The following is a 24,264-nucleotide window of genomic DNA, read 5'->3' as shown; positions in this document are numbered from 1 at the left end:
CAGTTCTTTCATCCACCAACCTTATAGGTAGGTTTTATTTACTAGTCTAGAAACCAAAACAGGTAGAGACAGAATATTGAGGTTGACTTAAAGAGATTCCTCTATTCTTATTTATAGCTGAGAGGCTCAGGAAGCGAAGAGTGACTTTCAGCCTTGAATGCTGAATGGAACTCAGGCAACGTAGCCCAATGATCTTGCCACCACACAGGTCATTCAGAACGACAGCTGCCTAAGCTTGGTTCCAGGGTCAATTTCTGATCTGATATATTTTAGCCCAAAAGGATCTACTCAAATCTGATTCTGTTCCAAAAATCACATTTTTTTTTTCATCTTTTCTAGTTAAAGATATAATGAAAAAAGTTAGTGTCCTTAATTCCTTTGAGACTTGGGGAACTATAATGAAGTCCCTTTCAGAGAACCACAAAGCCTGGTTGCTCTCCGTGCGCTCATGAGAGGAACAGCAGAAAAGTAATGAAAGCATAGTTCCTGAGCTTCACTAGGTGCCATAATAAGTTTCTGAAAGCTACACGGCCCCAACCTTTATTGTACCAACATTCTGAATGCCCTTGGGTTGGAGAGGTCACAGTGATTTTTGTTTGCTTTAAATAAACTACCTGTTGGGATTTTGATAGTTAGCTATGTTTGGGGCATATAGTTCAACATTATACTTTGTTACCTCATCTGGTTCCTTAGTTTTCCAAGACTGATTAATTTTTTAAAGAAACGCATTCAGTAGTATTCATGGTACCTTACTGTATGCTCAGTTGTCATGGATTCTACTCTTCTCAGTCAAAGGGAAGTCTCTACAGAGTGTGTTCATCTTCCAAGATCAACTGAATTGTCTACTCCTAGTTTATCTTTCTCATTCTCCACAAAGCTCCCACCGTCCCTCCTTAAATCTGTTAGTTGCTTGGCTTCAAAGTAAAAAAATAAAATAAAATAAAATAAAATAAAATAAAATAAAATAAAATAAAACAACAACAACAACAACAAAAAAAAAACAACCCAAACCAATTCTAACCCAAACTCCTCTGATATAATCTATTAAAATACGGCCCAGCCAACCCTAGAAACAACAATCCATCTTGGCTGCACACATTTTTTTTTGCTTCCAGAAGGTGCCATGAGCATATCACCACCACCTGGATAATTCCTGTTATCTTCTAAGACCCTGTTCAGAGCTGGGACCTGGGTCACATGTCCCAGGTCACATGCTCTCGACTGTTGGATTTTCTCTTGTCCTCTTTCCCAACAACATTAACATAGATATGAGAATGTGACATTCTCTGAGGCCACAAACTTTAATGTCTAGTACTGCACCTACCATAAAACTGTCACCCATGAGAAGTCCTTACAAAGGAGCAGGGGGTGAGGGCTGAGGCTATGTCTGAATCTCAGGCTTAGGAAACAAAGCTGCTTTTGACTAAGTTTTGAAAAATGGGCCAGAAAGACTGGGATGAGTAGGGAGACCATAGGCTTGTTTTCACACACAAGGAACTTCAAATACCAGGCCATGGGGAGAGATGGAGATACATCTCAACATTGGCATTCTAGGGCTGGAAAGGCATTACTGGGATACAATGGTTAGTCACTTGCTGCTCAAGTTTCCATGAGCCAACTGCTCTGAACTGTCCTCTACAGAATGGGATCTATAGTAAGAGTAAGATGAAGAAACAATGGATTTTCTTGAGTACTGTGAATGCCATTACTCATTTGTGTAATTTGTGTCTGTCACTCGTATACAGACAATGGGGATATTTCTCTGTACAGGTTTACTGGTAAGCCCTGAAAACCAGTGCAACCTGACAGAAAAATCATTTCCTACTGAGTTTCTTCAAAAGCCTTAGTTAGCCTCCTGTGGGGGTTTTCATGAGAATGGCCTCCATAGGTTCATATATTTAAATGTTTGGTGCCTAACTGGCCCACTGTTTAGGAACAAAAAGGTGTGGCCTTGTTGGAGGAGTTGTGTACTGGGGGTGGGCGTTGAGGTTCAGAAAGCCCATGGTAGGGCCTAGTCTTCCCCATCATCCTTCTCTGTTTGTTGTCAGGATGTAAGCTCTCGGTTACTATTCCAATGTCATGCCTGCCCACTTACTGCCACCCTCCCTGCCATGACGGCTATGTACTCCCCCTCTGAAACTGTAAGCAAGCCCCCAATTAAATGCTTACTTTTATAGGTTGCCTTGGTCACAGTGTCTCCTCATAGCAATAGAACAGCAACTATGATACCTACTAGAAGGACGAGGAAGTAAGGGCACAATCGTTGATCCTTTCATTCAACAAGAACTAACTTGTGTACCTGTTACAGGAAAGGTATTGCACTGACTACTTAGCATACAAAAGGAACAGAGTCAAGGAGATGACCCATGTAAAAACTTCACATTCTAGAGGAAGAACGAACACTTTCCCCCACCTCAAAGTCGTGAGGAAAAAGAATGGCAACTGAGACAACAGAACTTTGAAGAGCACCCTGAGGTTGGCAGAAGGTACTGCTGTGTCTGTAAAGATGCCACCTTTTCAGGCAATGCAATTCTGCATCTCTTCTTTTCCTCATCAGTTGCTCATCTCTACCTGAGAGCTGAGGCTACAGGCTACAGCTACGAAAACCTCACTTACCTAGGAGTGTCAGACAAGGCAGCAAAGGAGCTGGCCCTTCAGAACTGAGGGCTTTTTTTTTTTACACATCAGAGAAGGTGGACCTTGCCTTGTAGGCAGAGCTAGTACCATGAACAAAAGCACAGGGGTGATAGGGAACTGAAGGGACTGAAAGTTGAAAGAACTGAAAAGGAGTCACTGAGGCTGGAGCTCACAGGTCCTAGGAAGCAGGGGCTGAAGGGGGAGCATCAAAGATGTCTGAGGAGGGCACCTTGAGTCAGCGTTTTCAAAACATTCAGTATGTGTACATTATGTCTTGAAAGAGGAGAAAGAGCCAGAAACCATTCTGGGAGGCTTTAACAGTAATTATACCTCTAGAGAGGAGACAGAGATCTTCACTGATGTGGCAGCAATGGAGAAGAGAGAGGAGAGGGAAGACACTGGAAAAGAAAGAAGAAGAGGAGAGTGAAGATTCTCGGAGTCAAAGCTGAATTTCCCCTTCAATGCAAAGACAGGAGGCGTGTCACAAGCCAACGTGCTAATTAAGAGAGCTAAATATTTGGAAAAGTGCTCAGTGTTCAACATCCTTAACCCCCAAGGAAATGCAAACTAAAACTGCTTTTAAACTGCATCTTAACCCACTGAGAATGGCTATCATCAAGGAACCAAACAAATACTGGTGAGGATGTGGGGAAAGAACTTTTTTTTGTTGTTGTTTTTCAATTGAAGAAATCTCATAACCTTTTCTTTTTAGATTCATTTTATGTACAAGAACGTTTTGTTTGCATACTTGTCTATGTATCCTGTGTGTGCCTGTGTGCTCAAAGTTCAGAAGAGGGAATCAGATCCCCTGGAACTGGAGTTACAGATGGTTGGGAGATGCCATGGTGGTGCTGGGAATTGAACCTGGGTCTTCTGGAAAAGCAGCCAGTGCTATTACCGTTGAGTTATCTCTCCACAGCTTAGGCAACAGCAGATGAGTAGCTAGAGGAGCTGTATGTACATACGTGCATGCACACACACACACATGCACACACACACAGTAGAACTTTATTCAGTTGTAAAGAATGAAATCATTTGTTCAAGAAGTTGAATGTAAGTGAAGATCATTGCATAAAGTGAAATAAGCTGACTCAGAGAAGCATACACATGATTTGGAATGGACTGGCTGGCTTAATAAGGTATATGACCATCATTATACTATTATAAAAATGTAATCACATGTGCATGAGCACTTTCAGGTTATGGTTGCTAAGTTTAAAAAAGCAGGCTCTGTCCGTTGGAATCAAATATTCCATGAATATGTCCTATAATATACTCTTGCAGGCTCTGCTCTTCATTATATGTTTTTAAATGTCAGCTAATGGCTTACAAAATATTCCAGCCAGGCTGGGCATGGTAGTGCATGCCTATAATCCCAGGACTTGGGAAGGCATAGGTAGGCAGGCCGCTGTGAAATCGAGGACAGGCTGGTCTACAAAGTCCAGAAGAGCCAAGGCTACAGAGAAAAACCCTGTCTTGAAAAACCAATATATATGTATATATCTATATCTATCTATCTATCTATCTATCTATCTATCTATCTACACACACACATACACACACCCCTACCCAGGCATGGTAGTATACACCTTTAATCTAAGTGCAAGACTATTTTATAAGCCATTAGCACTGCAAAGGCAGGTGGATCTCTGTGAATTCAAGGAGAGCTTGGGCTACATTACATAGTGAGGACTTGTCACAAACGAGCAAACAGGAAAAGAACATCCCAAAGTGGATACACAGGATATTGTGGTTTGGATCTAAAATATCTCCACAGGCTTGTGTTTTGAACTTTCAGTTCCCAGCTTGGGGTGCTGCTTTAGAAGCTGTGGAGCTGTTAGGAGGTGGGGGACCGGCTGGCAAATAGATGGCGGAAAGTGAACTTTGGACAGTTTCATGCACGCTCCTTTCTAGCCCCTTGCCCTTGACTTCCTGTCCATCACTGTGGGAATGTACCCATAATGCTCCTGCCATAGGTCCAGTGCTACTCTCCCGCATCTCTCACTATGATGGAGCCATGAGCCACAATGAATCTCTCTTCCCTAAAATTTTTTCAGCCGGGTATGTAGTTACAATGACATATAAGTTAACAATACAGGGTCATTGTAAGAAGCTGTGAAACTTTAGTAACACCTTGAAGGGAAAATTAGGGTTTAAAAAAAAAAAGGACTATGTGTTTTGCAACCAATTTTGTGTGTACCTATACATATAAACAGATGCAAACACTAGAGAAGTATAAACCGAATCATAGAATCTCACCAGGTGTGGTGGTGGACACTTTCTGTAATCTTAGCACCCGGGAGGCAGAGATAAGTGGTTCTCTGTGAGTTCGAGGCTAGCCTGGTCTACAAAGTGAGGTCCAGGATAGCTAGTGCTGCTACACAGAGAAACCCTGTCTTGAAAAACCAAAACCAAAACCAAAACCAAAACCAAACAAAAAACAAATTACAGATCTCAAAAAATCTAGACTTCTGAATGATTTAAAAGATCTTAGAAAATTTATTATATATAAGCATTACATCTTTTATGAACAAAAATGTAATCATGAAGAAGTATAAGTGAACCAAAATCCTCAGCTTTGGCTTTCTTTTAGAAAAAATGCAGTGTTTTCCCTACATTATTACTAGGAGAAAACCTGCTCATGATTGATTGATTAATTACTTAATTCACTGTGGTGGAGACTGAACCCAGGGCCTCGTGAAGGCTAAAGCATGCTAGCAGTCCTGCCTAATGGACAGTTTTTATGATCCAGATATTTCTTGATTCATGATGGGGCCGGCCGTGTCTCAACAAACCCACTGAAGACTGAATGCAATAGTATGCCTACCCTACCAAACAACCCAGCTCAGACACCCAGAAAAGGTAGAATTCATGCTGTTTACAAGTGACGGAGTGGCCGGGAGCGGGAACTCTCTGTCACTGTGCAGTGTGAGGAGAGATCACTGCGCTGCACACTGCTGCTGGAGAAAGGACCCCAGCTCCAAGGGCAGTTCCTACTGAGTGCATTTAGACTCTGTAGTATCATCTTGCCAAAAAAAGATTATAAGGACAAACCATTGGGAGCTAGGGGCCATCTGTATTAGAAAGGACAGAGAAGAGCCTACAGCACACAGGAGGAATTCATGGTCATTGACCACTGAAGTCACCAAAGTAAGAAGAGTCTACAGCCTCTGAGGGCAACCTCTACCTCCTGCAGCATTTGCCTCTAACATTCTCAATGGCCCTCTCCACGTATCTCCATGAAGACTGCAACATCACCAAGATCGGCGTTTGTAACTTCAAATGGTCGTCAAATCAGACACCATGAAGCCCCGCAACATCTCCATTCAATGAGAAAGACCAACACCTCAGCTCAGTTGCACAATTCGAGAGAGCAAGAGGCAACCTTCTTGGGACTCTTCAACTAAACTCTTTTTTGAGATCAGGCCACGCACAAGAAAATGGTTCGGCAGGAATTTGAAAGGAAAAAAAAAAAGTGAGGAACTAGAGATAAAAGCAGGAAAGCACCATAATATAACACATGTGCTGTCAAACTTCAGCTATTTGAATGGAATCAGGGACCAGCAGTCAATTTAGAAAGGAGAGATCTGGCAGGGCTTGTTTTAAGGAAAAGAATGCGCATATGTGTTGGATGGAGGGATATATGACCTGGCTTTGGATAAATAAATCTAAGAAGGGTTTATAATTTATGTGAGCCTATTTCCAGCTAGTCTGAAGGCAATCTGAAACTGTGTTATCAATTAGGAGTCCATTGATGGATTATATACAGTCTGAAAGGGCCTGGGGCTGGACATCTTACAGATGTAAATATCAGACATGTGATAGCCTACAGAGTACATTAATTCTGCTCTGAAAAGGGGCATGGGCTGCGGAAGGAGGAAAAGGGGGAACTTTGAGGTCATCCTTCACTCTCTACCACACCTCTCACGTTACATAGAAGTGCTCAAGTATGTGGACTTTGGGCGGCAGCCACCACGTGGTAGAGTGTTACAAAGCTACAAACTGCAAGCAAGCCAGTGCTTGGATACCTCCACACTGCTAAAAGTTGCTTGTAAATGAGCTGTGCCAACCATGCGGAGAAAAACTCTAGTCAGGCACTAGGTTCTACTCGAGACATGCTCTAAGCACGACCAGAGTTCAAGAGCTGGTCTTTAGCTACGTCCTACTTACTTTGACCATCTCCACCCTGATTTTCAGAGCCTTAACAACAAACAGTGTAACGAAGCAGCATTTTATATTAACTCCTTTTCCTTTAAAAAAAAAATGTTTACAATGCTGGGGCTCCACTCAGTGCCTAGAGCTTGGCAAGTGCTGGGCTGCTGAGCTACACCCCCAGCATTTGCAGGAATGGCTGATGACTTGCATAGCTGAGTTTTACTCTAACCCCAGTAAAAGGAAGTCTACCACGAACAGCAGGCAGGCTCTTCCCCCTCTGGTTCCCACTCAGTGATCCAGCTTCATAATAAGAAAAGATCCACTTGGCAGGGAAAGTCCTGAAGACCCTATAGCAATCTATCGTCCTATCCACTTGCTTTTCCCTCACTCTTCTTTCTACAGCAAACTCTCTCTCCTGCCTCAGGCAGGCGACTCTGGCTACCCACTCTTCTCTGGGACACCAGACCCAGATGTTCTGCAATTTCTCACAACTTAAAATATCCCCTTGATGCTTATAACCCTCCACTGTTTTTTTCTAAGCAGACCCCAAGAGTTTACATACTCACTGTCTCTAGCTCCTTTGCTCTACTCCTGAAAGCTCAAGCCCTCCAGGATTGGCCGTTCTTCCTGCACTAGCATTCTGCTCCATAAACTTCTGGCTGGCCACTAAATCCTATGCCTGTCTTTCTAAGCCTTGCCCCACTGGAGAAGCTCAACACACATGTTCTCTCTTCTGTCTTGACACACTGAGTCACCTGCTTCAGGAAAATACTCTCTTGATTCCCAACCCCTGCCCACCTCTAGACTAACTGTCCCTTCTTCTAATTCCTTTCCTGATTCCTTCTTGCTCGGAGTCCTCGAAGTGACAAGGGACCTCAAGAGTCTATCTCCAGAGTTCTTTTCTGCCCTGGTTACTTGCTGAGTGATTACAGTTATATGATAGAGGTGCCACCTAGATGCAATGAATTCCAAATTTAAATCTCTATCCAGACTTGCATATCCAGCTGACTATGAGATCTTTTTATCTGAGTATCTGCTAGGCACCTAAAACTTTACTCTTACCAGAGATCCTATTCCATTGTTTTGTCATACTCCTGTATTCTATCCATGAGCTCTCTGCTGAATTCAGAGCTGAAGTCCTTATAATGGCTGGTGAAGCAAGAATTTATCAGGGATTTATCCCCTAACTATCTGATCTGATGTCCTATTCCATTCCCTAGGCTCCTTGCATCCTACCATAGCCACAGTGGTCCTTTCGCAGTTTTTGAACATAAACAAAAACCAAACCCTTTGTCTTGGATACCTTTCCTTCAGTCATGTCCATGATCTAGAAGACCCACTTATTCAGATCTTGTCAATGAGTCCTGCAGCTCCAAACATCAGAGACCCCTATGCCTCATCTCCAATATAAGCAACAGAAGGTATTTGGAGATCAGGAAATCTAAGATAGAGAGGCCGTGTCTGCTGAGGGATTTCTTGCTCTGTTACAGCATGGGAGCGGTATCACATGGGTGAGAGACAGCAGGAGGTTGTACTCAAGTTCTTTGCTAATTGGCATTAATCCATTTATGAGGGTAGAGTTTCATGACCTAAGGTTTTGGGGGTGGGGTAGAGGGACATAATCAAAACAAAGTATCATTTGCCATCACTTGATGTACATTTCTTGTCTATTTGTATATAATCTGTATCTCTCAACTTCTAAATAAGCTCTTGGTTCTGTTTATAGCTTCTGGCCACGTATTTATCATGTGGCAGGGTGTTTAATAAATACTTATTGAATCATGTTCAGTTATGCATACTTATTCCAGTTAGTGGCGGGGTGGGGATTGCTTGGGAAAATTGCTTCTGTATTCAATAAGAAAAAGCCCTGGTGCTATTATTATTAATGATGGTGCTGACGCCAACAACGAACTCTCTGCCAGAAACCAGGAATAGATATAAGATGGTAAGGAAATGGCGACGAAGCCCTGGCTGTAGGTGCTCCTATATCTGCCAAGGCCTGGTCCTTCACTGAGGTGCAGTCCTAGCTGAGGCAATGGAGTGTCATTCTAGACTCTGTAACTTCATGTGTGCACATGCCACCCTCGTTCTGCCCCCGTCTGCCCTTGTGTGTGTACATAAATAGTATATGTAGGTATGTGTGTATTCGTGCACGGATATGAGTGTAGATGGGTGTGCATGAGCCACAGCACACATGCAGAAGTCACAAGGACAATCTTAGGCGTCAGTCCTTACCTTGTACCTTGCTTAAGAAGGGGTATCTTTTTGTTGTTTGTTGCTGTGTATACCAGGTTAGTTGGCCTGTGAGCTTCAAGAGATTGTCCTGTTTCTACCTCCCATCTAGCTTAAGGATATAGATAAACACTACCACACTCGACTGCATATAGGTTCACGGGATTCGAACCCAGATCCTACTGCTTGTATGGCAAACACTTTCCCTACTGAGGCATCTCCCCAGCCTCAGCTTGTCCTTTCTTGTTGTCCAAGTCACATAACCAGGAGGTAATGAATCTTCCTCAGAAACTCAACATCAGCCTGAGGATCTATGATCAGAGATATGATAACACGGGCACTGTCTACCCAAAAGGCATGAAGATTGCAATTGAAAACAGCCTTCTCCATACATCTGTGCATTCAATCAACAGCAGCTTGAAAGTGCATGGAAAAACCTGAGTGCACTGTAGGCCTTTTTGTGACATTTCCTAAAGAATGCAGTATGGAAACCATCCACATAACATTTGAATGATATTAGGTATTATAAGTGTCTTAGTTTGGGTTTTATTGCTGTGAAGAGACATCATGACCAAAGCAACACTTAAAGGAAACACATTTAATTGGGGCTGGCTTACAGTTTCAGAGGTTCAGTTCATTATCATTATGGTGGGAGGCAGGGCAGCATGCAGGCAGACGTGATGCTGGAGGAGCCGAGAGTTCTACATCTTGATCTGAAGGCAGCAGCAGGAGACTGTGCCACACTGGGCATGGCTCGAGCATAGGAGACCTCAAAGCCTGCAATGAAACCCTTCCTCCAATAGGGCCACACCTCCTCACCGTGCCACTCCCTTTGGCCAAGCATTCAAATACATGAGTCTGTGTATTCAAACCAGCACAATAATCTCCAGTAATCTGGAGATGATTGAAAGAATGAGGAGAAGCACAAATGCTAGATGCAAATGTCACACTATTTTAAATAAGGACTTGGGCTTCTACAGAGGTTTGTGTCCACGGAGAATATCCTAGAACCAAACTGAGGGGCCAGGGTAGCCTGCAGTTCCCTCCTTTTACTTATCTTTTCCTGATTCTAAAAGGAGCTTGTGTTCAGTTTGAAATTAAGACTACTCCACCATGCTTAAAAGATAACTATTAAAATTATTAAGTGGAGCCTGATGGCAGTGGCAAAAGACTTTAATCCCAGCACTCGGGAGACAGAGGCAGACAGATCTCCGTGAGTTCGAGGCCAGCCTAGTTGGCAGGCAGAAGCAGGCAGATCTCTGTGAGTTTGAGGCCAGCCTAATTGGAAGGCAGAAGCAGGCAAATCTCTGTGAGTTAGAGGTGAGTCTAGTCTACAGAGAAAGTTCCAGGACGGCCAGAGCTACAGAGAGTTCCTGTCTCTAAAAACCATTTAAAACCAAAAACAAAGATACAAACCAACCAACCAAACAGACACCTCCCCCCAAATCCCAAAGACAAAAACAACTAAATAAAAATATTAAATGGGTCTCTAAGTTTTATATAAAGGGATACTATACTATTTTTTTCTTTCTTAATCCAAGTGAAAATCTCTCGTCAGTGTGATTTTTAACACTTTTGAATCATAGACAATTCTAAGCTACCCGGTGTGTACTGGGGGAAAGACTTAGCCCTGATTCTACTCACAGATTCTTATTGCAGCAACATGCTTTGTGTTGCTGAGCGTTTGTGAGGAAAAGCATTGACTCTGAAAAGTTGCAGCTCTGTGGCCTGTGCCAACTGTGGAATTTTCCACAGTTAACAGTCTTTTCCTATTCCATGCCCTTATATACTCTCTTCTAATGAAAACTATTCTCACTTAACTTCCTGTGTGGCAGTGAACCTCACCTGCTCCAGAAAACTTCCAGACTCTCTGACCAAATAAAAATGATTGAGTATGTGATGCACTTTGGCTCACGGTATATGTCTGGCAAACAAAGCCTAGATAATTTATCTAGCAGTTATGGTTTCATTATCCCCAAGAAGCTTAAGACTTACAACTCTTTCTTTTTAGACCCAACAGACTCCCTGGTTTGTATATACAATTCCCAAAGACTACAATCCCTTCCCCAGGCAGAGCCTAGATAGGATCCTATAAGTAAATATTCTGGTCCTCTGGCTTCTCTCTTGAGTTTTATGCATCTATAAGGGTCCTAGGGTTTGGAAAATGTAGTCCTCATACTTAAGAATTAGATCCTTCAACTTCCCAGCAACTTAAAGGCTTAGGACCTTCCTGGGTCCTGATAAAATCTGAAACTTGAGGCTGGCGTTATTTCTGAAAGTCCTCCCAGCACTTAAATGGGGAAGTCTTTAGGTCTAGAGATCTCTAAACCAACAAGTGCAAGTATATACAAGACAAAACAGGAGAGAAACTTGGAACAGAACTTCCAGGGCAAGAAAGGAGAACCATCATAGTACTTTAGAATTGGAAGCTTCTATATAAAGAGAGGTTCTTATGGGCTCCCCCCACTGCATGGAATGGAGTTCCAATGAGACAGAGAAGCAAGCGAAACATCAGCCTACAGAGTAACAAAGCTGACTCTGCTACAGAAAGCCCTCCCATCGTTCATCGAGAAAACTCTAAGACACGTTCAAAGATTACTGAGAGAAAATGAGAATGAAAGTGAACCCTACTCATTGCAACCATAGCTGGGTCACAGACATAGCTTTTAAAATAAAGACTGTAAAGGTACTGTGGGATGAGAAGAGGCATCGATGAGCCTGGCAGTTCTTGACATGGTGTACAATGCATGCGAAACACATTCCACCTTGATAATCTTTCCTTCTTTCCTACAGCGTTAACAAATACAGTGTGTGTGTGTATGATATTTCTGTGTAAGCAAATACATTTGAGGCAGCACATTCGTTTAGTATGCATATGTGGGTTGTAGTTCACCTATGAGAAATGAAAAACCAGTCACTGACCTGAATTTAAGTCTCGTCCTGGGTTGAAGGCTCGGCTGTTCACAGCGGTAGAAAGTCGATCGCAACTCACTGTTCTTGATACATTAGTATTAAAGTTCCCATCAAACCTGAAACCACAGGAAAGGATTAGCATGCATATCAGGTGGGTTTGGGACCTAGGGAAAAAAAATAGTTCATAACATGTATGACTATGCCAGCCCATAAACAGTAAGAAACTTGAGTTATTACTGTTGATGAAAGCATATGCAAAGCAGATGACAAGATTCAGACTTGATCAATGACGTAGCTGCAGAACAGAGTTTTCCACTATATTGTATCTGACCATCAGTGGCCAAGTCTAAGAACAGGAAAGGACAACTCTGGAGTAGAAGTATCTCTGGCTTGTCACTCATTACTAACGTTTAATTGGGGCTTGAAAAACTTATTTTTCTTATCTGAAAAAAAAAATAAATCTTATTTTCCAAAGTTTTTAAAAAGAGTTAAGTGTGGTTATGCTTCTCCTGGTACCTGACTCAGAACTAGTTCCTGCCCTATTCCCATGCACAGAGAGCTGAAGCCTCTTGATTTCTTTCTTTTTTTTTTAAACAATATTTAACTTTATTTCATGTACATTGGTATGAGTGTCAGATCCCTTGAAACTGGAGTTACAGACAGTTGTGAGCTGCCATGTGGGTGCTGGGAATTGAACCCAGATCCTATTGGAAGAGCAACTAGTGCTCTTAACCACTGAGCCGTCTCTCCAGCCCCTTGCCTCTTGATTTCTTGTAGTGTTAGTTGCCTCTTGATTTCAGTGTTAGTACTAAAGGCAGAACAGTGCTGGTGTCCAAGCTGATCACAGGAGGAGCCAGTGAACCATTTGCCCAAGAAAACACACCAATACATTTATATGCTCAGTAAGGAAGGACAAAAGCTTCAATTTCCATATATCCTACTTTAGATTTTACATGCAGAGAGAGCTCCCAAACATTCCAGGAGGCAGTCAATAAACTCAGTCCAATCCTAGCTCTTCAAATCTTGTATACACACAGGGTGTACCTCATCAATTAACCACTGAACAGATGAAACCCCATTACTACACTGCAGGATGGATACTTACGCCTAAACTTAAGATCCATCTAGTTATTCATGACCTTGGATTCTCTGTTGGTCAACTCATAAGAACCATGGAGCTAGATTTATCCTCTAAGCAAGGAAGCTGTGTTTTCACATTAGTTTCAACCCTCCAAAGTGAAGAATGTATTTTAAGGATCTTCTCAAAGATGAGTGAGGTAACTAGGTTTTAAGAGCCCTTTATTCTAGCCACCAGCCCAGTTTAGAACTCTATCACTGATGTCAGCTACACAGCGAAGGACACTATTGCTTCACCCACATAGTGTCTCTACTTTGGAGTTGCTCCGATTCATCTAGACAAGAGGACTGTTTCCTTCGAAGCCACAGAGAGGGAAAAAGGAGAGAGCAACACATACCTATATGCGTGCTGGTGACAGAACAGTCCACAATGTCATTATCTTTCTATATTTGCAAGCAGAAGTCATTCTTTACACAAACGCTTTCATAGAAGGCCAGACTGTATTTGTGGCCTTGTGGGCCATAAGTTCTCTTGAGATACTTCCATTCTGCCATTCTAATGTGCAAGCAGTCACAGAGAATACAAGACTGACTGTAGCTGTCTTCTAATAAAACTTAGTTTCAAAAAAAGAAAAAAGAAAAGAAGAAGGAGGAGGAGGAGAAGAAGAAAGGTAGTGTGCCAGATTGTTGCAAGAAGAAGAAGAAGAAGAAGGAGGAGGAGGAGGAGGAGGAGGAGGAGGAGGAGGAGGAGGAGGAGGAGGAGGAGGAGGAGAAGGAGAAGGAGAAGGAGAAGGAGAAGGAGAAGGAGAAGGAGAAGGAGAAGGAGAAGGAGAAGGAGAAGGAGAAGAAGGAGAAGAAGAAAGGTAGTGTGCCAGATTGTTGCTTTAAGCCTGGACTAGACCAGAGTGGTCCAGCAAAAATCTTATATGATGAATACATAGGCTTCAGCTCTGTCCAGTATGGTAATACATAGATACTAGGTATTTGAAATGTGGCTGGCGTGATGGACATGCTACCTTTCCCATTTATTTAATGCCAGGTGTGAACAGTTACTGAAGTGTGCTTGTCGTATAGGACAGCGGAGGTCTACCTTCCAAGATATCTCTCAGGTCCTTATTTGCATATCACTTCCTAAGAAATAATTATCCTTATGTTGAATGACCTCCCAAGTAGGTCAAGTGTCCCTACATTTCTCTCAAGAACTTGTCTAGTATGTTAAAATGATTCCATTTATGAGCAGGAAGAGGGGGAGAAAGAGAGATGCTGTGCGGTTCTGTGATTTGGCTAGAGGTTGACATCAGGTGTTTCCCTCCATTACTTTCTATCTTATTTTTTGAGCTAGGGTCTTTCATTGATCCTGAAGTGTTTTTGTTGTTGTTGTTCATTTGTTTGTTTTGCTTCTTCTTCTACAGCGGTTCACCATCAAACCCCCAAAATCTTCTTGTCTTTGTCCTTCCCTGGGTTAACAGGTCCAGGTTACTGTGCTCAGGTTTCTCATGAGTTTGGGAGATTTGAACTCATGTTCTCATGCTTGGCAAGCTCTTTACACACTGAGCCATCTCCTCAGCCCTCCTGTGTGTGTGTGTGTGTGCGCGCGCGTGCGTGTCTGTTTAAATTGATAGATTTTGTAGACTACACTTTATGAACAGATAAGAAAGGGGGAAATATACAGCCAGTTTTATTCCCTGGTGGAATCATATCGTTTTTCATGAATATACATGTGCCTAGTCCCATCCTGAGCTGCCCAAAAGGCTCCTGATGGTTTATCAAATGAGAACTGACTACTTTGAATGGTTGCAAACTACTCAGCATCTAGTTACCCAGCCTCACCCAGGAAGGATGGTGGGATGCAGATTTTTGGACTCTGCCTTTGCAGAGATCTATTTATTGTTCTGAGGGCGTGGAATCTGAGTTTGACTGCTTCTGAGGAACAAGGATGCCCTTCGATGTTGTGATACAAACTTTTTAAAAAAATGTATTATTCCAGTTTATTTACTTTCCATCCCAAGGGTGCCCTCTTCCTCGTCTCTTCCCAGTTCCCTCTTTCCCCTCCTTCTCCTCCCCACCCAGAAGAAAGGAGGCTCCCCTCCCCCCATATCAACCATCCCCAGCACATCAAGTCACATCAGGACTGAGCACATCCTCATCCCCTGAGGCCAGGCAAGGCAGCGCTGCCAGAGGAAATGGCTAGAATTGCTTTCTTTGTGAGCACAGGTGTTCCTAAATATGTCTCAAAGACACTAAGGATGGAGTCTTTGGATTTGGTTTGGATCAAGAGAATGGAATAGAATCTAGGTATGCCTATAGCACATTGCTAGACTTTGCTATGCAAATACTGATGCCCCTTTATACCTACCCATGCCACAGTAGAGGCAGATGAAACAAATGGAGCTTAGAATATAAACATACATCGAGGGAAGAAAGTAAGGGCGACTTGGAATCTGGACCCAACTCTTTTGCTGAGACAGGACATACAACATTCTGCTTTTAAATGAAGCAGAAGAAAAAGCTTACTGAAGAGTATAATTCAGGACAGTGCCTGACACACCCCACCAGGGAAATTTTGGCTCAGATATAGTCTACGTATGCCTGGACAGGATACCCACAGCCAAGACCTCTGCTCTGAGCCCCACCCCTGGAGAGCTGGTATCGGAAGGTGAGGGTATATAGATTTCTGTGGTCTTTGTAAAATGAAAGCTGGCTTGTTGGAACCAGGGAGACCAAGGAACTATTATTAGAGGTTTACTTCTTCATGGAAGGCATGTCTAAGAGCCTTAGTGAGAACAACTTCATAGTATTAAAATGGAAGTGGTTTGCTACAAAAGCACTAATCTATGTACCTTTGTTGGCCCTGAAACAGACAATATGGAATGTATCATTATCATTACTGTCTCCCAGCCTTCTTTCCCACCTTGCACAACCTTTGCTTCTGGTCACACCAGCCTCTCAGTATGTGCCTGTCTGTTCATGACCAGAGTACACTGTGCCTTCTCCTCAAGGCTGGCTCACTAACCCGTGCTCCTCCTCAAGCAGCTCATCTCAGGAGGAGCCCTCTCTCCAACCTGACTGGGGTTGTTTTGTAGTCTGTGTCTTTCTCCTGAATTTTTTTTGGGGGGTGGGGTTGGGAGAGGTTGTTTTTTTGTTTGTATTATTTTATAATCAGATTTAACATACTGTCATCATCAGGAAAGCCCAATGTAAGGGGACAAGGCAGATCTCTAGGACTGCAATCATCCCTGAAAGACCTCACTTTCTAACACAGTCACGGTGGTAATTAGGTTTCAAGAATATGAATTTTGAAAATTCATAGGATTTTCAAAATTCATAGGGAAAAGGGAACATAAACACTGAAACAGTCTCATCAATAAAAATCCAAAGGTAAGATGAGCAATTTATCTTGTTTTCGACTTCCCTTGAGCCAAAGATTTGTTGGCTGGGCAGTGGTGGTGCACGCCATCAATTCCAGCACCCGGGAGGCAGAGGCAGGTGAATCTCTGAGTTCAAGGCTAGCCGGGGCTACACAGAGAAACCCTGTCTCAAACTTTGCCCCCCCCCCCCAAACACACATAAGAGAATACACAGTTATGGATACCCTGTTAGGCAACCAGTTCCACGCAGCTCTTGAACTCTCTTTTCTCTGTGGTTTGGACTGCTGTGAGTTTCCTTCTAGTCTGTGCTGCAGCTCAGCCACTGGGCATGCACCTATTTACCTGCAGGTTCATGTAAAGCCTGCACATATGCCCATCCTGGTACCTACGCCACTGATGTGTCAGTCGGGTACGGAAGAGATATCTAAAGAGGGCAGAAAGCAACAGAGGAAGAGAACAGGGTCTGGGGCTAGCGGGTCAATTAGCGTCAGTAATTGCCAGAAGCCAAAATAAAAGGGGATTATTTCCCAGCCCTCTGCTCACACACACTCATGCCTGCTGTTGGCTGGACTCCAGACTCTGGACTCACTGAACTCTCAACGTGGGAAGGAAACCTGCTTAGTCATCTTGGTATATTTGTATTACCTCCAGGCCTAGGAAGAATGATCCCCAGTCCAAAGGCAGGCACACAATTTAATGCACATGTGCCACCAAGAAAAGCAATTTATAAAAAGCAACTTGCTAGTCACTTAGTTTTGGAGCCCACAGAAACAAATTCATGGTTAAAACTCTACAAAAACACGTCAGTTACTCTTAGGACTTACCTAAGCCATTTTGCATTGAGGGATCTATCAGCTGTCAATCATCTGCACATAAACTCAGGTTTATAAGAGAGGTCAAGAACTAGAAAAACCATACATTTTCATAAGATGAGTAAGCCATCAATTTGAAAGGCTTGATTCATCTTATTCTTTATATTTATGCTTTTTAAAAGTTAGCAATAGAAAAAGCCTACCTAAATCTCCTTTAGACCTTGAATCTTTAAAAAAAAAGATATTGGATTAAATCTCACTTCTCTACTTCTTTTTAGAAGATAAAGCTAGTGCCTAGAATTAAGTTTCTAGAGAAATAACTCCATCACTCCTACCCCCTTAAGAGAGAAAGAAGAAGAAGAAAAAAACCCTTCCTTTTGGATTTACTTTCATGAACAACTGATCGAAACTACGTCCCGAGGGAGAAAACAGGGCTGTGACTCCCACTTTGATCTCTTCCCCATGGAGAAATTCACTCCCTGCCTGCCTTGCGAGATGTTCATTTGATTGACGCTTGCTCTGATGTGCAAACTGCTTTGAACTTCAGACATTTAATTCCCATCAGGCTGCAGTCATTTTTATTCTCCTTCAACAGGATTTACAAGCAGGAGATCAGCAAATGTAGAAGATAAAATAAATTTGCAGAAGCTTTGAATCTTACATCAAAACAGTGTTCAAGTGACTTCCAATTGGATTCCATTCAGCCTCGATCCACAGTGTAAATCAACTTTTCAGTGGAGTCCTGATTTAGAAAGAAAAAGATATAAAGGGAAGACAGACATACACACCCCATTTGGGGTTGACTTCCTGAATCTGCTTCTTGGTCTTTGTTTAAATTCCTTAGGGAAGGTGATTTGCCAGGCAAATCATTCAGAATCCTGGGTTTTCCTGAACATTTCCAGGGAAGCTGGCCCAATTTATCACAGTGCACACAAAAACCAAACCCCTGGTGTGGTTTCCCAGGGCGGTGGTGAAATGTGGTATTGTTCATGGATACTTTTTTTTTTTTTTTTAAGGCAATGATTTAAAAAGCAAATCCTTGGGGATTTCTCAGAAGAGCAGGGCTTAAAGTGTTCGGGAGTCCTTACACAAAGCCAGCGTGGCGGCAGCTTGGGGGGGGGGGGGTGTGCGGCGCTCAGGGTATGTTTCCATTTGTTCGCTTCTTTTTAATCACTGCTAAATTGCAGAGACAAGTGTAAAAGTCTTTCTCCTTCTCTCTCTCTCTCTCTCACACACTCTCTCCCTTCTTCTGAAAGCAAAGCTGGTACCAGTTCTGAAGGGAGTGCGGAGCAAACACTGAGAGACCCCCGGCTGGCTGCTGCATTGCTGTTTTAAGAGGTGCACACAGAAGAAACCAGTAGCTTCAGGAGCCTCCAGGGGAGATACAGACAGAGGAAGGCCTGTGCCTCACACATCCCCTGGCCCTAGTGACAGCACATAGTGCCTGGCTCACTGTCACCTGATCCGGAGAAGAGGTAGCTCTTCGCCTCCAGTCAGCCAGGTTTTAGACTGTTCTTTCCTTCTTGGATGTGGCTGCTTTCCAAATATTTGAACAACACCAGTTGGAAAGAATTAAACAAGAGCTCCTTATCTTCCACTTAACTACCCATGAGAATAAGGTTAAACAAAGAAAGAGCGAAGATAAAAATCGAATATCTGCATTGACAAATATTTAAACTCTGAATGGTGGAGAAAAGGGGTAAGAAAAAAAAGAATCACTTCAAAAAGGAACCATCACATTTATAAAGCCAACGATATTCAAACCTCTCAACTGAGCTCACTTATTCAAACACCTAAATTAATGGGCAAACGGAAAAGCTGTCAAATAACACGTAATCACATCATAAGATAGGAGTTTTTCCTTCCATCTCCGCAGAGATGGGAGCGATAAGTCACATTCTTTTTGTTCTTATCAGCAATAAAGATTAAATCGCTGGGATTCAATAATGCCAGGCTAGAAGCAAGAGCTGCTTTCCAAGGTGAGGCATTCAGAGTACAAGGTGCCTGCCTAAGCATCAGACTCCACCACATTCCTGCCCGACCACTGCCTCACCCACCGCACGTCACCAGCAGATAGCCCCACTGTGATCTTGGGTCACACAGTCACATGCATACAGATGGCATTGTTCATTTTGTGCAGAAGGTAAGCCATTGGATGGGTAACACCTGGGGGAGTTGGGAGCCACACCCAACGTTTATTTATCCCTATCTTCTTCATCAGCAGGTTGAGCCTGAGAAGGGTAGGCACAAGGGGAAAACATAAGAGGCAAGAGACAGAGACCATGGTTCACCTTTGCCCACTGGCCACTTGACTTCCTGAAACATTCCTATCGTTTGGAAGCCACAGAGAGGGGGTGGTCCTTCTCTCTACCCCTTTATTCTTGGGGCATTGCCCAGAGTCAGACATGCGAGGAACAGGTCACGATCACTGAGTGAAGAAATGCAGGAAGCACAGAGGCTGACGTCCCAGGCTAAAACCAAAGGCTGCAAATTGCATATTTTCTCTTTTAGTAAACAGCAGACAGCTGTGAGTTGCACCATGCAGACATCAAAGACAGCAACCAAGAACTTCATCTAGCAGGTGACCTTGGAGAGGAGCTAGCCCAGCTTTCAGCTCATGCGCACCAAGGAGAGAGGCCTGCCCAAAGCACCCTGTTTGGCAAAAGAAAACAGGCCATGCAAAGCACAAAAGCACTAATGGCTGATGCGTCTGAGAATGGATATATTGAGAATGGCTCCAAGTGAAGACAGAGGCGTACGCCATCACAGCCATCACACTGGATTACAGATGGAGTGGCTCTCAGATCCCAGCCTTTAAAAATCGCTTTTCAATTTCAGTACCATAAAGCATATAAAAGGCTTAAGGGTTGGTTTTCAGCTGTGACGGCAAGGTCTCTTCTGTAGAGCTGGGACAGCACTCTAACTAGCCCCCCCCCCCCCGCCCCCATCCTCCTCAACCAGATTTTTAAAAAGAAAACCACAAAACCGATTCTACCTGAAAGGCGGGTGGTGAAACCCATCGAGGCATCTCTCATCCTTTGGTCAGTACAGGTAATACAGGGAAATTCAGAAAGTGGGTTCTCATTCAGCCCCAAGAGTGGGTGCTTCCGGAGGGAAGGTGCTTCTTGTCAGTAATAGTCTCCCGGATGCAGCTACCTATCCTACGCCCCCAGACCCCCAACTCAGAAATGGCACACACTGCTGCTGGAACGTGGTTTCAGTTTCATAGTTTTAGCCTAAGAAATAAAAATCTAGACAGCAGGAATTTCATATTCAGCTAGTTTCTCATTTAAGGGATGACTCCGTAGTCTTTAAATGAAATTATAAGGCGAAACATAAGTCAGCACCTCAATGGACAGGGATCCGTCCTCACTTCTAATTTCGCTTTGGTCAAGTTATTTCGTCATTGTAAGAAAAAAATCATGATTATAACATGTTTATAACTGGAACGCTTGGGAGATAGAGGCAGGAGGATCTCAGAGCCCTTTGGTGCTATGCAGTGAGAACCTCTCTCAAACAAGAGACGAAAATACACAACAAGAGCCCCCAATCATTTGGGATAAGGAAGCCAGATTCTAAACCCACCTCTCCCAGCCCCATAACACTCTCCACACTATTTTCTTCTCTGCAGAATGGAGGGAGGAGTGGCCAAAAATGAGGCAGAAACAGTTCCTGCCACATTAGTCTGTTCCCAGGTACTGTTCCTGAATTACAAATGCATGCAACTCCATTTCTGTGGGTTTCATATTATAACCGAGTAGCTTTTTAGAAATGCAAATGTCCTGCAAGATCTTTGTGGAATTTTTAGCTCAGCTCAAGGCCTGCTGGTACCAATATCCTCAAAGGCCGGATCAGCAGTTAGCTGGCCTGCAGGTAGTGACTGCTAAAGGAACCGGAGATTCAGGGGCCAGATAAGGCAGGGAGAGGGACTTGAAAGCCAAGAATTTCTATCCAGTGATCTGCGGAAAAAACACATCTTCCTGGGGAGGAAACAGGGCTTGAAAGAAAATTAAATACAGTTGTCAAAGGACCAAGCTTGTCTTTTTTTTTTTTTTTTTTGGCCTTGTGACACAGAGAGAATAAAAGAGCGGGAGTCATCATCATGAACACACATCCCACTCTGCAGAAAAAAGTGCTGCAACTAGAAACTGAACAGATAGAGAGTGAAATGTTGCATGCTATCATTTCCCTGTGTGCTCCCTAAAAACCGGGCTTGACAGAAGAAAGTGGGTCATCTGTTACGTCTAGAAATACCATTTTATAGAGAGCTTAACGCTAAAGCCAAACATTCCTGAAGTGACCTGACCACCACTGTCACCTATCAATATGAATGATTATGTGTGCCAGATTAAAAAAAAAAAAAAGGATCTTAAAAATAAAGTGACATAGTTCCTGAACCACTGTGCAGATAATACAATGAGATGAAAGTATTTGTGGGCTCAGAATAGTGATGGAAGAGTTAACCCAAACAGCTTTTCTAATGACTGATAAGCATGCAAGTTATCATCCAAATTAGCAATTCACAGCCTATTCATTTTCCTTGCAAATCTTTTACCTTTATTTTTGCTCTTCACAGACCTCCATCCTCTAAGATACGTTAGAAGTATCTTTTAAAATTCTCCTTGGGGCAGGAGAGATGGATCCATGGTCAAGAGCACTGGATGGTCTTGCCGAGGACACAGGCTTGGTTCCCAGTGCCCACATGGCAAACTGCACCTGGAACTCCAGTTGTGGGGACCTGGCACTGGCTTCTGGCCTCCACAGGCATCAGACAAATGTAGCACATGTGCACACACATAGGCAAAACACAAGTAGACGTGAAATGGAAACAAATCTGATCCCTCACTATTCATTGCTTTAAAGCCAGGCAAAACGGGAACGATTGCTGGAGGCAGGAGCTCATAGTGCACAGGTCCAAGAACAGCTTTGTGGGGCAAGGCCTCTCCCTCCAGCTCACGTGGGTTCTCAGGCCCGACTGACGTTGTCAGGCATGTCAGCCTGACGGCATTCATTTTTCTGTGATGAGCAAATCAGCTCACGTGAGGGCCATCTTGTCATTTCACCATAGTTAGTCTTTGTTTATGAACTAGCTATCTTGACCAAATCATGGACTATATTGCGGCCTTTCTTGTTTGAAAACTTAGTGCTTACAGAAAGTACCCTGTCTAGGCGAGGGTACTCAATGTCAAAGTCTACAGCTTAATAAAAAAAAATTAATGTTAGGGGGTAGGTTATGTATTCTTTCTTGAAGGGAACCATGGCTGGTTGGATAGGTCAATGTGGCCAAAAATAATGTCAAACGACACTCTGGATCTTCCTTTGAAGGATTCAGAGAAAAGCAGATTGGGCCCTTTTACCATATACTTCTTAGGTGAAATATTTACTGAAGGCCCTTATTGAACACAAGGTCGAGTTCGAGAGAGTCTTTGAACTTGTAGATTAAGAAGATAAGAGGGCACGCAAAGTGCAAACACACGTCAGCCCTAGGTACTAGCACACTGACACCTCCCCCTAGAATCACATCTAGCCAGCTCTGATTCTCCCTTTGACCAAAACGCAAGACCATGGGCACCAGCAGCCCAGTGCAGGCCCATAGTTCCTTGCTCACATAGAAGAAATCAGACCAGACCTTCCAGTTGCTAACATGGTGGACAAAGTAAAATCCTCTTAATTTTAGGCCCCATTCTTTCGTGCCTTGTCTCAAAAAGCTTCCATAGCAGTGCCTGCTGTGTGCCACGCAGAGTGTAACCCAGCACTGTCCTTGACTTCATTCCTGGAGCCTAACGCCCACTGGCTCGGAATCACGGGCACTTCAGCTTCTCTGTGATAGAGTAGTGTCTTCCCTCGGCTGCTTCTTCCACTGTTTGCACCAAATACAAGTCCTTGTCTGTGCTGCTGGTCTCGTGTGGTCAGTCACAGGTGCTCTTTATTTCCTTCCTTGCCTCGAGAGTTCCTCTCTCTCTCGTGACGTCTAAATCCTTTTTCTGCTCTAATACTCACGCAAAGGATTTCATTATTTTTATCTGATTTTTCTTCCAAACCAGTGAACGGGTGCTTTTGCCTCTGTAATTATTATTTACCTAGGTAATGTTTCAAAAGAAAAATAAATGTAGAATCCAGAATTTACTAATTTGAACAATACGAAAAGCCTCCTGTTATGCCCAATGGCTCGAGTTAAAGAACAAGCCATTGCCTATAACCCCTACATGTCAAGGGAGAGGGTAGCAGAGTCAAGAGGATGCTGGGATTGGGCTGGCCACACAGCCGATCAGGCAAGAGAAACTCAGGCAAGAGAAACGGCAAGCTTTCGATTCAGCAAGTTTGTGTCAAAACACAAGGCGGAGTGACGGAGGAAAAGGTTCTTCCGTGACCTCCACATGTGTGTGCACTCACGCACACACCAAGCTCTCACGGATGAATAGATCAGGCACCAAGTAAATACCTTTGCAGAAGTTAAAGGGAAAGGAAAATGACCTAGAGGATTAGAAGGGTCTTTGGAGTACAGATGAAATGCCTCATTTTCCAGATGAGGAAAGTGAGGACCATTCTACTTTGCACAGAAAGGGCAAAGTTGGGGCCAGCCGTTCTCACTGCCTGGTTACTGTGACTCAGCCTGTCACAGCTGAGACAGAAAACCGCCAGTGCTGCTTAAGCCATTTCTTCTATGGTGAAGGTGAGCAGGTTGAGGAAGGGTGGGGATACAGCCCAGCTGTAGAGCTTCACATGCCTAGAGGACCGGGGTTCAATCCCAGTATTACAAACAAACAAGCAAACAAAGTGAAAAGACTTTTTTCTAATAATGAGAGAATTCCAAATAAAAAAACCAACAGCCTCCCCCTGTGTCTTTCCCCCCACCCCCCGAGAGTTGAAACCAAATCTATTAAGAAAAGATATCATGTCTTCTAAATCTACTGTAAATGCCTAAGGAGCCTATTCTAGAAATCCAAGCATTTATGAGTCAACATGCTAATCATTAAAATGGCCTCTCCATAACTTGCTCCTGGCTTATGTGACATTGGTGATACTTGGATCCAAACCCAATAAGAGAGAAACTGACTCAGCATCCAAGT

General features: G+C 43.3%; 1 protein-coding gene across 1 annotated transcript in view; it reads right to left on the bottom strand.

Annotated features, from left to right (window-relative positions):
- Cachd1 (cache domain containing 1) overlaps positions 1-24,264 on the bottom strand; it is a 221,589-nt gene that overhangs the window by 69,314 nt on the left and 128,011 nt on the right. Inside the window, exon 4 of the mRNA XM_060365967.1 lies at positions 11,947-12,053. Within this exon, the coding sequence (XP_060221950.1) occupies positions 11,947-12,053 (107 nt within the window). The remainder of the gene's footprint in view (positions 1-11,946; positions 12,054-24,264) is intronic.

This window comes from Meriones unguiculatus, chromosome 12 (genome assembly GCF_030254825.1).
Source record: "Meriones unguiculatus strain TT.TT164.6M chromosome 12, Bangor_MerUng_6.1, whole genome shotgun sequence".
Taxonomy (NCBI): domain Eukaryota; kingdom Metazoa; phylum Chordata; class Mammalia; order Rodentia; family Muridae; genus Meriones; species Meriones unguiculatus.
The sequence above is the reverse complement of the archived record's forward strand: the minus strand, read 5'-3'. Positions and strand labels throughout refer to the sequence as shown.